General features: G+C 47.7%; 2 protein-coding genes across 2 annotated transcripts in view; one reads left to right on the top strand and one right to left on the bottom strand.

The window, feature by feature from the left end:
* Mtor (mechanistic target of rapamycin kinase) overlaps positions 1–12,282 on the bottom strand; it is a 128,350-nt gene that overhangs the window by 59,440 nt on the left and 56,628 nt on the right. The window contains exons 26-27 of the mRNA XM_023699389.1: positions 11,408–11,598; positions 11,125–11,270 (exon numbers count right to left, since the gene is read on the bottom strand). Of these exons, the coding sequence (XP_023555157.1) occupies positions 11,125–11,270; positions 11,408–11,598 (337 nt within the window). The remainder of the gene's footprint in view (positions 1–11,124; positions 11,271–11,407; positions 11,599–12,282) is intronic.
* Angptl7 (angiopoietin like 7) lies at positions 1,284–6,839 on the top strand. Its single transcript, XM_004639653.2, has 5 exons — positions 1,284–1,937; positions 4,136–4,236; positions 4,807–5,001; positions 5,450–5,648; positions 5,814–6,839. Exons 1-5 carry the CDS (start codon positions 1,568–1,570, stop codon positions 5,981–5,983), a joined length of 1,035 nt encoding a protein of 344 aa, XP_004639710.1. The 5' UTR covers positions 1,284–1,567; the 3' UTR covers positions 5,984–6,839.

Here is a 12,282-nt window from a genome sequence, read left to right on the forward strand (position 1 = left end):
CTACTGAAAAACAAAAAATTATTTGGCAATTCCAGATGTCTGAACAGCAATCCCTTTCCAAGGAGCCAGAGGCCTTGACTGGAAAAAGGCTCTGGGGGATTAGAGCCGGGAAGAGCTGCTGGACGCCAGGCTTGCGTAGGCAGGGCCCACGCTAGATGTCAACAGACAGGCCTTGCCCCAGTGGCCCCCCAGGAAACAGCAAGCACACACTCTAGAGGTAGCCTCCATTTCAGGACTCAGAGAACGTTGTGTACAGTCTCAGTGAGAAGCTTATTTTCAGAATGGCTGCTGAAATTCCATGTTTTTACATTTGTTTTCAAAGTAGTAGAGTCTGTCAAACAGGGTATATGACAAATTGCAACAGCCCTGTTTTTAGATACAAAGTCACAGTAGGTAGAAGGAGACTAATTTCAAATTGCATGCAAAGAGGCAATATAACTCTTGATATAGACTTGGTGACATGGAGCCTTTTCTTTTCTCCATGCTTTAACATGTACGCATCGCAAGTTAAGACCATGGGCCAAGGGTAGGCTGGCTCTCTGTTCTACACAGATACAGACAAAATGTGGGGAGCCAGGCCTAGACCTGCATGGCTGGGCTTTCATCTCTTCTGCAATCTTCTGACACCTCCTTGCAAAATATCAAATGTGTAAAGCTACTGTTGGCCTGCTCTTTGTGGAAGGAGACAGCATGTAAAAAGACAGATGACTATGTAAACCCCATGATTCCACTTCTAGCTTCCTAAGAGACTTACTACCTTCCTATTAGTAGAACTTTTCTAGGCAGGAAAATTTCAAATATGAGATCAAGTAAGATCCAGGTTGAATAAGGATCTTGTAAAACACTGAATGGTGACCAGAGAAAGGACTATGCAGCCTACTGAAAAGCACATTCAACAGGATGCCAAAATATTATCAGAGGCTTGTATAAACAGCACGCCTTACATTAACAGGTCTTCCTCCGTGGGTCTCCTTATTCCTAGTGTTCCCTTCCCCACCTCACCTTCACCCCACAGTTATATAACCTTTAGGATGGGGTTTGGAAATTCCTGTGACCCTCCCTGCTTGCTGACAGAGCCAAGCCAGTAGCTGGCAGGCACATAATCTAACAGGCAAAACTGGAAACACAAATTCACAGTCCTCTTGTCTCAGCTCAGAGACTGAGCAGGCAAGGAGAAATAAAGCTGCCCTGTCTCCCTCCTCCCCTCCTCTGGCCAAAGTTTATGCTGACTTCACCCAACAGGCACCTGACCCTCCCAGAGGAGGTAGGAGGGGCGAAAGCCATGTGCAGGGCCATGGCAGGGGCGGAGGTGCAAGCACAGACAATATTTAAGATGCTGTCTTGGTAGAGCACTTACGCTTGAGAAGCAAAGTGACAGGGCATCCATTAGGCTCCACTTTCAGAAGCTCAAGCTTTGAGGAAGGCTAAGGAAGAGTAAGAAAAGAGAGAAAACAGCAGTGCGAGAGGCCATCCAGAGTGAGTAGAGCTTGCCACAGCTCCGCAGACCTGTGCTAGGCACAGCCAGACTCCACTAAAGGAAGATCCTCCTCACCCAGACCCACGGAAAATGCTGACAAAGACTCTCTTCCCTGTGACCTGGCTCAGCATTTTCATTGTGGCCTTTGTCACCCATCCAGTGTGGCTGCAAAAGCCCCCTAAGCGCAAGGCACCTGCACAGGTCCAAGTGGATGCCTGCTGCAAGGAGGTGAAGGAGCTCAAGGCCCAAGTGGCCAACCTAAGTGGTCTGCTGAGTGAGCTGAGCCAGAAGCAGGAGAGGGACTGGGTGAGCGTGGTCATGCAGGTGATGGAGCTGGAGAGCACCAGCAAGCGCCTGGAGTCGCGGCTCGTGGACGCCGAGAGCAAGTACTCGGAGATGAACAACCAGATGGACATCATGCAGCTGCAGGCGGCGCAGACTGTCACGCAGACCTCCGCAGGTAAGGCACGCGGTCGGCACACCACTCTGGCTCCTGGCGGACGGCCGAAGGCCTCCCTGTCCGTGGCACTGCTTCACATTACCTGCTCCCCAGAACAGTTCTGGGGGCTCCTTTGGGTGTCCATTCTTTTTACCAAAGGCTATCTTTTTTGATGTTCTGTAATTTTGCCTAGTACCTCCTCAGATTCACACAATGTTTCAACAAATTAGGAAGACATGGATTCCCACTGTGGGGCACTAAGCAATTAACGGTTTGCCCAGAGTCACAAGCAAGTCACAGAGGCGCGATTCACATCTTTCCGGTTGGTGTGGCCATGCTGATTCCTTACCAAGAGCTGATGGACTGAACTCCTAACTGCAAATAAGAATGGTCACCAAACCATGACATCTGTTGCTCTGCTCCCAAAGTTTTGTCCAAAAACGGTTCTCTGGTGTTCTTAAAATGTGGCAGGAATGGGCATTCTGGGATTTTGTGTCCTGTCTCTGAAAACCAAACTCTTACTAGTGAGAACAGGGTGTAGACAGTCACTGCCCACGGCCATCAGAGAAAGTCCTTTGTGTTCAGGAAAAGATAGGCTCCTGCAGGATCAGTCTGATATTTCCATTTTCCCTGGGGGGTCAAGTGAAATTCTCCCAAGAAATATAAGTAAGTAAATGCAATGCTGAAATATGGCTTTTTTTAAGTGGCCAAAACCAACATATATCTAATGTTTTCTTTTGCAAAATAACTTTCAGTTGCTGGTTAGCTTGGCACCGATGGGGTGATGTGTATTTGGCTCAGAAATACATGTGATCTTCTGAAATTATCAAGAAATTAGTTGAATGACATATCCTATAGATCTGTCATTTCTTGCTAATGCTAAAAATCCTTGGCTATGTTATATAAAACAAGTCAAGAGCAAAGGCACAACCAGTTTCTAAGGAGTGAGTTGTTGGTTGCTTCAGTTCAAGTGAAGAAGAAAGGTACTCTTGGGCCATTCCAGGACAAATGAATCCTGAATTGGCCTTAAGATGAAACCAGACACGCACAAGGCCAGGACAGACGGAGAGATCTGGCTGTGCCACCTCCAGCACCTCTTCACAGGGCACCTTCTCATGGTCCTGGAGGGAGGCTCCGGGGGTAGATGTGGCCCTCCTGCCCATGCTCTCACTCTCCTTGCCCAGGGTACTGTTTCTTGCTTCTCTTCCCTGTGCCCGGGACTGGGTCATCTCTATACTCTCTAAGTGGGCTGCCTGTGAGAGTGAGCAGTGAGCTGAGACTTTCACCATGCAGGCCCTGCAGAACCCGGAGGCTAACGACGAGTGTTCCCCACTCCCTTTCCCCAACATGCTCTGAGCCGGAACTGAGGCACTTTGGACGACTTTCATGGTGGCCGTTACCCTCTGCCATCCTTGTGCTTTTCTCTAAGACTCCAGACTACTGGTCACCAAGGAAAAAATTCTAAGGCAGGGAGGGCATAAGGCATCTCCTAGACCAGAAGAATTTGTTTTCTAACTCCTCCTGGAAAGGGCTATTTCTTTTACAGCCTCGTTTGATATTCAGTATAGGGAGAACCTAGCATACAGCAGTAGCCCCAAGGGCAGCCAAGAAAGTATTTAAATCAATCTCTAGGAGAAACCTGGAAAAATCTCGTTTCTGTATTTCAGGGAAAGACATCAAAAAGTTCTTCCCTTTTTTGGTTTGAAGACCTAGTACTGTTAGATTAGGGCAGAGGCAAGATAAGATTGCCGTATTTATCTCCTTTAATTAGGGCGCTAGCTGGCAGTAGCCATTACTTCTGAGAGACAACAGAAACCTAGAAACAGCAACAAACCAGGCTCCTGAGATCCTCAGACTGGTCCTGTAATGGAGGCAACTGTCCAAGAAGCCTGAAGCTTCTCAGGGGCATGTATAATGTGGGTGTCCCTCACATACCAGGCCACTTCTAGAAGTCACAGCTGAGAACTACAGCAGGCTGATTTATTTTGACTCAACTACCTGTTTGTCCACTGTCCAGAGGAAGGGCTCCCCTGCCTTCTGCCCCACCACTAGAGAAGCCCAAACGTGTCCCCATTTGATCTCCCTGGGCCCATTTCTCCAAATTGAGAGACTGCCTGGGGTTAACACCCGGGGAGTCCCAGGGTAGAGAGGAGGTCTGTCTTTAGCTGTCCAGTGCAGATGTGGAGTCTCCGCTCATCCTGTGTATGCTCTGTTTGCAGATGCCATCTACGATTGCTCTTCCCTCTACCAGAAGAACTACCACATCTCTGGGGTGTACAAGCTTCCCCCAGACGAATTCCTGGGCAGCCCCGAGCTGGAGGTGAGCTCACTGCAGCCCACACAGTGCCTGTGCTCTGCTGACCACACTCCACCCCTCAAGGCATGAGGACACCAGGACTAGCTAGTCATGGTCTACAGAAAGGGACACTACGAGGAGTTATGCAAACATTCAGTTTATGGTTCCTTACTCCTCAAAGCTGGGCATCTGTTTGGTCCCTTCAAATCAAATCGTTATCAATCACCAAGCTTTCTAACAGAGTAGATAATTCTTATCACCACCACATCACTAGTTTAATTGTTTGGCAATGTCCTAGAGCAGCTATTCTCTGGGGAAGGTGCAGAAGGAATGTGAAGAGGGCATATTGGAAATACCCGATGGCCCCCTTCAAGCTGTATTATGTGTATTTCCCCCATCTCCAGTTTGGCCAGTTCTTCCTAAGCACATCAATGGGCCCCAGCTCTCCAATACTGGCAGCCACACTGCTGCTTTAGCGACCCAGGGTGACTCAGGAGCACACATACCACTGCCCTGTGCAGACAGGAGACACCTGTCCTCAAGCCCTTGCCTCGTGCCCTGCAAGGCCTGACCGGAGCACTCTTCTTGCTCCAGGTGTTCTGTGATATGGAGACTTCAGGAGGAGGCTGGACTGTCATCCAGAGACGGAGGAGCGGCCTTGTCCCCTTCTACCAGGACTGGAAGCAGTATAAGCAGGGCTTTGGTAGCATCCGTGGAGACTTCTGGTTGGGTAACGAACACATCCACCGGCTCACCAGACAGCCAACCCGGCTCCGTGTGGAACTGGAGGTGAGCTTGAGGCCTAGGGCCCCCAAATCAGCTCAGGTCTGCTGCATGTGACAGCACAGGGCTCCGTGGATGCCATCCCTAGCCTATGTACTATAGATCTGCCTGTATATTCACTCTGGGGTTGCTCTAGGTTGCAGCAAAGATGAGAAAGAAGCTTTTGGATTTTTTTCTCCTATTTCTGAGGGGGTCTCAACAAAAACCCCTCCCCACACCTTCAGACAGGGAAGTGAGGAACATAGAAAGATAAATCAAAGTTACATGGCTAATACAAAGAAAAGTCTGATGAGGACCTTGTGTGCCTATTCCCAGCTAATATGGCAAGCTGGGGCAACAAGCAATAACACCCTAATATTTTCCATCTGTACAGCTGGGGGTCTGGATGAGGAGGGGTCCAGGCATGTGATACGAAGCCCTCTCGTAGCTTCCTAAGGCTCTATTTCTCTGCCAGGACTGGGAGGGCGAGGTACGCTATGCTGAGTACAGCCACTTTGCTGTGGCCAATGAAGTGAACAGCTACCGCCTCTTCCTGGGGAACTACAGTGGTGATGTGGGGAACAACGCCCTCTTCTACCACAACAACACAGCCTTCAGCACCAAGGACAAGGACAATGACAACTGCTTGGATAAGTGTGCACAGCTCCGCAAAGGTGAGACCGCATGGGAGGGAGACAGTGTAAGCAGCTTATGGTGGCAATCAGGACCACCCAGCCGGCATCCTCCCTGCTGTGGCCGTTTCCCTGCCGCCAAGCAGCTACTTGGAGCAGCGGGCGCCCTCAGCTTACTTACCAGCCCTGATGTGTTTCTCCCGCCAGGTGGGTACTGGTACAACTGCTGCACGGACTCCAACCTCAACGGGGTGTACTACCGCCAGGGCGACCACAAGCAGCACCTGGATGGCATCACTTGGTACGGCTGGCACGGTGCCAACTATTCCCTCAAACGGGTGGAGATGAAAATACGCCCAGAAGGCTTCAGGCCCTGAGAGGAGGCTGCTGCAGAGCAGGGCTGCAGCAGACTCGGAGACTCGGAGGGCAGTGTGGGACAGGGAGGCTGCGGAAGGGGCAGCGTGGCCAAGGGCCTGCGAGCTCCACGGAGGGAAGAACTCTGAGAAGCATAAAAGATTTTAATATGTGCACTGCCAAAGCCAGCACATGTGCACAATAAGACTGTGTACCGAGATGGCCGTAAATGGGATGAAGCACTTAACCCAGCAGTTCCTGCCACATACTGCTCAGGGGCTGGGCTGAGTGGGCTCACTCTGCCCCCACCCCCGACAAAGCAACTGTTTATTCATTTTTTTTCTAAGTTATGTGAGGCAAACAGCAAACCCCTTTGCTAGAAAGGACTGTACTATTCTGGTCTGCAGAGGTGAGGCCTTCAGTGTTACAGAAAGAAGCAGAAGTAGGTGGTAGCAGAGAACAGATTCTGTTTTTAAATCAAACGAATCATCTTCAGCCTGCACATTTTTTAAAAACACAAAAGCTGTTGGGCTGGAGATGAGCTTTGGAAGTCTGCTGCCGAGGCTCCAGGGCCCTGGACCTCTCCCTCCGCCCCTTGGAGCATCCTGGGGAACACAGGCCAGGGAGCAGCACCGAGGCGCAGCAGGGCCACCAGGGCCACCAAGGGGCGGTGGGCGGGGGGCTCATACGCACGCACTCACACCCAACATGGCAGTCAAAACATCTGCTTTTACTGACTTTGAAAGAAAGGAGCCCAAAGAGCTTCTTTTTTATCTTGTCTATAAAAAATGGCTGAAAAATTAAGACAGATAGCACCATGATTAACAGTTTGTGCTGTATATGAGCATTTTGCTTTGTAAAAATAAAATATGGCAGTATGTGATTTAAATGTTCAAAGCTCTGTTCCTTGTATAGTCATACTTAAAAATTGAGTATTTTCTTTTTGATTCTTCTCATTACCACTTAGAGTGTGGTAAAAAGATAAAAAAAAAAAAAAAGGTGAGCCTATAGTGAGGAGACTGAGCTTGTTTCAGGATTCAAGGACAGAAAGGAGGAACAGGACGCCCCCCAAAAAGAAGAGCGACATAAGGGGAATGGCCTTGGGGAAGGACCAGATCCTGGGCCACTCACTAAGCCCATGCAGGCCACTGATACTGCATAGTTTAATTTTATTTATTTATTTATTTATCTATTCATTTATTTATTTTCCGGAACCGGGGATTGAACTCAGACCCTTGCGCTTGCCAAGGAAGCACTTATTCCACTGAGCCATCTCCCCAGCCCCCCCGCTGCATAGTTTTAAAATGCTTTGCAAACATTATCTTATTTTCTACTTAAAAACAAAGATGATTATTTTTAACACGAGATGTCAAATAGTTCTGACCTTTGGAAGTACACACACACACACACACCCATCAGTGTAAAGTAAGCTTCCTCTTCATTTTCTTTCTTTCTTTTTTTTTTTTTTTTTTTGCAGAACCAGGGATTGAACTCAGGCCTTTGCACTTGCCAGGGAAGTGCTTATTCCACTGAGCCATCTCCCTGGCCCCTTCCTCTTCATTTTCTATTATGCCAACAGCCCCTTGGTTGTTGGGAACCTACTTCAGCTTAAAAACAAGGACCTGAAGGGTTTCAAGGAAATAAAGTGACTAAAAAGAACTACACTGGAGTCAGGCTTTCCACAGAAAGATAGTCACAGAAGCTTTCTCATGCAGGAGGTCAACTGGGGACTCACTCCACACTGCTAGGAGGAATGGACACAAAGAATGGCTTAAAGTTGGGGAGAGAGAAGCCTATGGCAGATATAGCTAATCTTTCTCATCTCCTGAGAGGCTTTTTTTTTTTGGGGGGGTGGGGGGAACCAGGGATTGAACTCAGGCCCTCGCGCTTGCCAGGGAAGCGCTTATTCCACTGAGCCATCTCCCGGCCCCTCCTGAGAGGCTTTTAATTCAAATCAGCCTTTGTGGTCTTCTTCACCCCCTCACCTTTCTGGGGTGCTGGAGAAAGCCAGTGGTCTACCACTGAGCTATGCCTCCAGCTCTTTTTTCATTTTGTTTTGCTTTGAGACAGGGTTTTCCTATGCAGTGCAGGCTGGCTCCAACTCATGGTGATCTTCCTGCCTCAGCTCCCAAATGCTGGGATTATAGGCGTGTGCCATTATGCCTGGTGCCCAAGCCTTTTTAGTTTTATTATTATTATTATTTATTTATTTATTTTTTTGTGGAACCAGGGATTGAACTCAGGACCCTGTGCTTGCCAGGCAAGCACTTATTCTACTGAGCTATCTCCCTGGCCCCTAGTTTTTATTTTGATCTTGTTACGCTGACCAAGCTGGCCTCAAGCCCATGATCCTCTTGCCTCAGCCTCCCAAGCAGCAGGGATTATAGAAAACAGCTCATATAAACAGTATTTTAGAAGAAACTTTTCAAAGCAAAGGGAAGAGGGAGAAAGGAAAGCAGCTGTCAGAGAATGCACAGAACATCCCAGCCACTCTGTGCAGTAGTGTGGACCCTGCAGCACCTGTTTCCAAGCACCTGTCCTGGTGCAGCCTGATGATGGACACTAAGGATCTGGCTCATAACTCTGAGCTGAGAAAGCACAGCATCATCAGGAATCAGAAGCAGAGCTTGGTCCTGCCCCTAAAGGCAAAGAACTGTTCTGACTAGGGCAGAACAGTTAAGATCCCCTTGTGAAGGAGGCACACAAACGCACAGTACTGCCCAGAAGACGCTGACAGGTAGCCCGACAGGCATGTGCACCTGCTCAGCACTGGCCCCTAGATTTAGTTTTAGTTTTTCAGTCTCAATCAGAAACAATTTTTTAAAAGGTGATTACATGTCAGGGGCTAGGCAGTGAAAACATTCACCTCTAATCAGACCCTGCATTATACTTGGGGTGGAAGAAGAGTCCAGCGGGCCTCTGGCTGACCAGGCGGAAATCACGCAGTTTTGAGGTATGTGTATTTCCTAATAATCCAACCCCTCAATCCACTCTCCCCTAAGGACGCAATTGTGCTGATGATGCCTGTGAGCTGTGAGGACAATGGCACTCTTTATACAGTGTTGGGCCTGTTTGGGTATAATGTGGGATTTCACTTATCCCGGAGCAGACAGGTAAATAAGGCAATAAGACAGGTGTACTGAATCAGCAGCAACAGAACAATATTGTCAGCAGAGCACACAATTTTTAAAAACAAAAATAAAAAATGAGAAGTAGCTATTCAAGGATGCTTTTCTGTAGGGAGTACTCCATTGTTTCAAAAAGAAATTAAGGCAGTTGTTTTAAATATAATAAGCTCATATAATAATCTCTAAGAGATTATTATATAAAAGTCATAAAGGGAACGTAAGGATAGGAAAAATGAAATAATACAGTGGGGAAGTTTGAGAATCACAACAGGCACCCTGTCTGTAACTTATGAGGAGGCACAGAACTTTAGCTATGAGCTCTCCAGAAGCTGCTATGAGGAATTGAATCTATGACTAAAAACACATTCCCAACACTGGACCAAAGCAGTGGCTCTCAGCTGTATCACCTCAGGGTGTGAAAGCTGGGAGAGTTGCCAGGCTGTGCCCCTTCTGACAGTGCATCGAGGTGAACCAGCTGACTGGGCCTTAGGGGATTACAGAGAGGACTTTCCCAAACGGAGGTTTTTGTGTTTTTTTTTTTGGAACCAGGGATTGAACTCAAGTTCTTGCGCTTGCCAGGCAAGCACTTATTCTAGTGAGCCATCTCCCTGTTTTTTTTTTTTTTTAATAGCCACAATTGACTTGCAGGGAATTTTGTTTTGTTTTGGTCTAGATTTCTTAGATACGTTTTTTTTATGCAGCCCAGGCCAGCCTGAAACTCTCAAGGATCCTCCAGCCTCATCCTTCCGAATGCTGGGACACAGGCGTGTGCTACCACATTTGGGGCTTGCAGGGAATTTTGAGGATTTATTATCAATTATATTGGCTTAAGACTGACATTTTTGAGGGCTTTTCTAAGCCTGTAACTCTATCTAGTAATGAATCTGCATTAACTTTAATGCTTCTAAGACTGTCCCAAATATGGAGAAAACGAGCTGTGGGCAAGGGGAGGTTTTAGGTGATAGGTCTCAAACAGAACAGGGTCAGCAAGGATACTACGTAAGACTAGTTATGCGCCAGCGATATGTGTGTTTTGAGTTAGCATCATTCCTATTACTTATCACATGAGCTTGTGGTGCCTAAGCCAGGGATAGGAGGAAGAAACGGGGTTTCCCCACCCTTGCTGCATCTTACTATGACACTGAGGCATGCTTCGGTGGTGTGCACAACTGTCTGTGCATGGCAGTTTGCAATCAGTGCTCTTCAACACTGATGTGTTTAGGCATAAACCTGATTCCACCGCTCCCTTCCGGGTCACTTGTTAGGAAGCACACTTTTCAGCATCTGTTCACAGGTGGAACCAGCAGAGAATATGGTTATTTAATTATCTACTCAAATAAAGGACCACGCTCAGCAGGCTCTACAAGCCAACAGAGGAGCTTATTAGCAGCTGGTTCTTCCCAAGGGATCTGCAATGAATTGATCGATTGTGTCAGCATTTTCATGAAGATAATTAGATTCTGAGTTAATATCCTCTGATAATCATTAGGGAAAAAGAACAGTTTTCTGTGAGCTGAAGCTAATGTTTGGGGCTGTCTGAAATCTCACAACAGCAGAAAATTTATTAAACAATTTCTTTATCCCATACCCAGAAGACTCAAAGGCAGCTTATGAGAGGTCCAAATACAACCAAATCCAGGGAAAAGACTCCAGATCTCAGCCTTTGCTCTCCAGAACTCCAAAGGAAGACCAAGGCACTAACAGGCTTAGTTGCCAGGACAACCTAATCCTGCCGAGAGCGCCACCTCACTCAGATGGCAAGGTTCCCGTGCTGGGAGGCTTGCTCTACTTCTGGGCAAGTATCACTGGAACAAGAAGGCACAGGCTGGAAAACAGGGACAGTCTGAGTCCGAGGGGTCAGCAGAAGTAACAATTATGGCCAGACTACTAGAGAGGGCCATCTGCAACCACATGTCATTTCAAAGTGCTGGCCAGGCCTGGTGGCAGGTTTCACACAGCAGAAGTCTCTAAGCAATGCAGTGGAAGGAGAGAGCCCATTTTGGATAACACAGAAGACAAAAAGAGTTCAGGCCTACCTGATGAGGGACTCAAGGATGGCAGGGGTGGGACCTTTCTGGAACTCCAGTTCTTTGTAGTGCAGTGCTTTGGCATATGCGCGGCACTTGGCAGCTCTCTCACCCAGCAGGACAATGCCATTGTCATCTCTCAATGGCAAGGGCCCCTAGAGGAGAGCAGAACACCACAGCCTAGGAAAGTGGCAGATGGGGCACAAACAAGAGTGGGCTGTGCGGCTGCTTTTCCCCTCCCACCAGCTGGTTCCTTGTCAGCCTCCATCTGGACAAAGGGGAAGAGTCTCACCTTGTCACTATGTTCCATGAATTCAGCCAAGTTCAAGAGGGTTTGCGTGACTTCGGCAATATCTTGAGAGGTGAGGGCCAATTCGATGCTTCTGATGAGCTCATCCTGCTGGTCTTCATTTAGTTCTGACCAGCAGGACACAAATGCAGCGTTGAAAAGATCCCTGAAGGCAGAGGGGAGCAGAGAAAATGCTGGAAACCGCTCTCATTCACATTCCTGGTGCCACAGAGTCATAACTACCCATCTGCTTCTAGTTTGCTGCTGTGGGTTAAACTGACCAGGGCTGTCCCATGGGACTCACTGGAACCATCTAAACTTTACCAGAAAAGTTTGGTAGGCACCTGAGCCGTGGCAAGTGTGAATGAAGAACTGAAGTTTACATTATATTTAGTTTTAATTAAATTAAGCTAAGTGACATGGCTATACTTTACAGGACAGGTCCAAACACCACAGCAAGCAGGGACTGTGGAAGGGTGGGAGAGGATAAGAACAGAGCAAATAACTCATGTCCATAGGGTATTTCTTGGCAGTTTCTGCATCAGTTCTTTATAATGGAGGGGATGAGTACAAATGGGACTTGTAACACTGTTGACATTAACAGATTCACAAAATAATAATCAAATTATTCTGTTTTTAGAGTGCAGTGCCCAAATTCCTGAGAAATGACAAAGATAGCACCTACCTCTATATATTCAAGACCCTTAGATAGGTCAAGTGCTAAAAACCTATCTGGTAACTGGGTGTGGCGGTGCATGCCCATAATCACACCACCCGCGAGGCTGAAGTAGGGTTACCCCGAGTTTGAGGCCAGCCTGGGCTAGTGAGTTCAAGGCCAGCATACACTACAAAGACTCTGTCTCAAAAAAAAAAAAAAA

This window comes from Octodon degus, unplaced genomic scaffold (assembly GCF_000260255.1).
Source record: "Octodon degus isolate 3935 unplaced genomic scaffold, OctDeg1.0 scaffold00113, whole genome shotgun sequence".
In the NCBI taxonomy this organism is placed as follows: Eukaryota; Metazoa; Chordata; class Mammalia; order Rodentia; family Octodontidae; genus Octodon; species Octodon degus.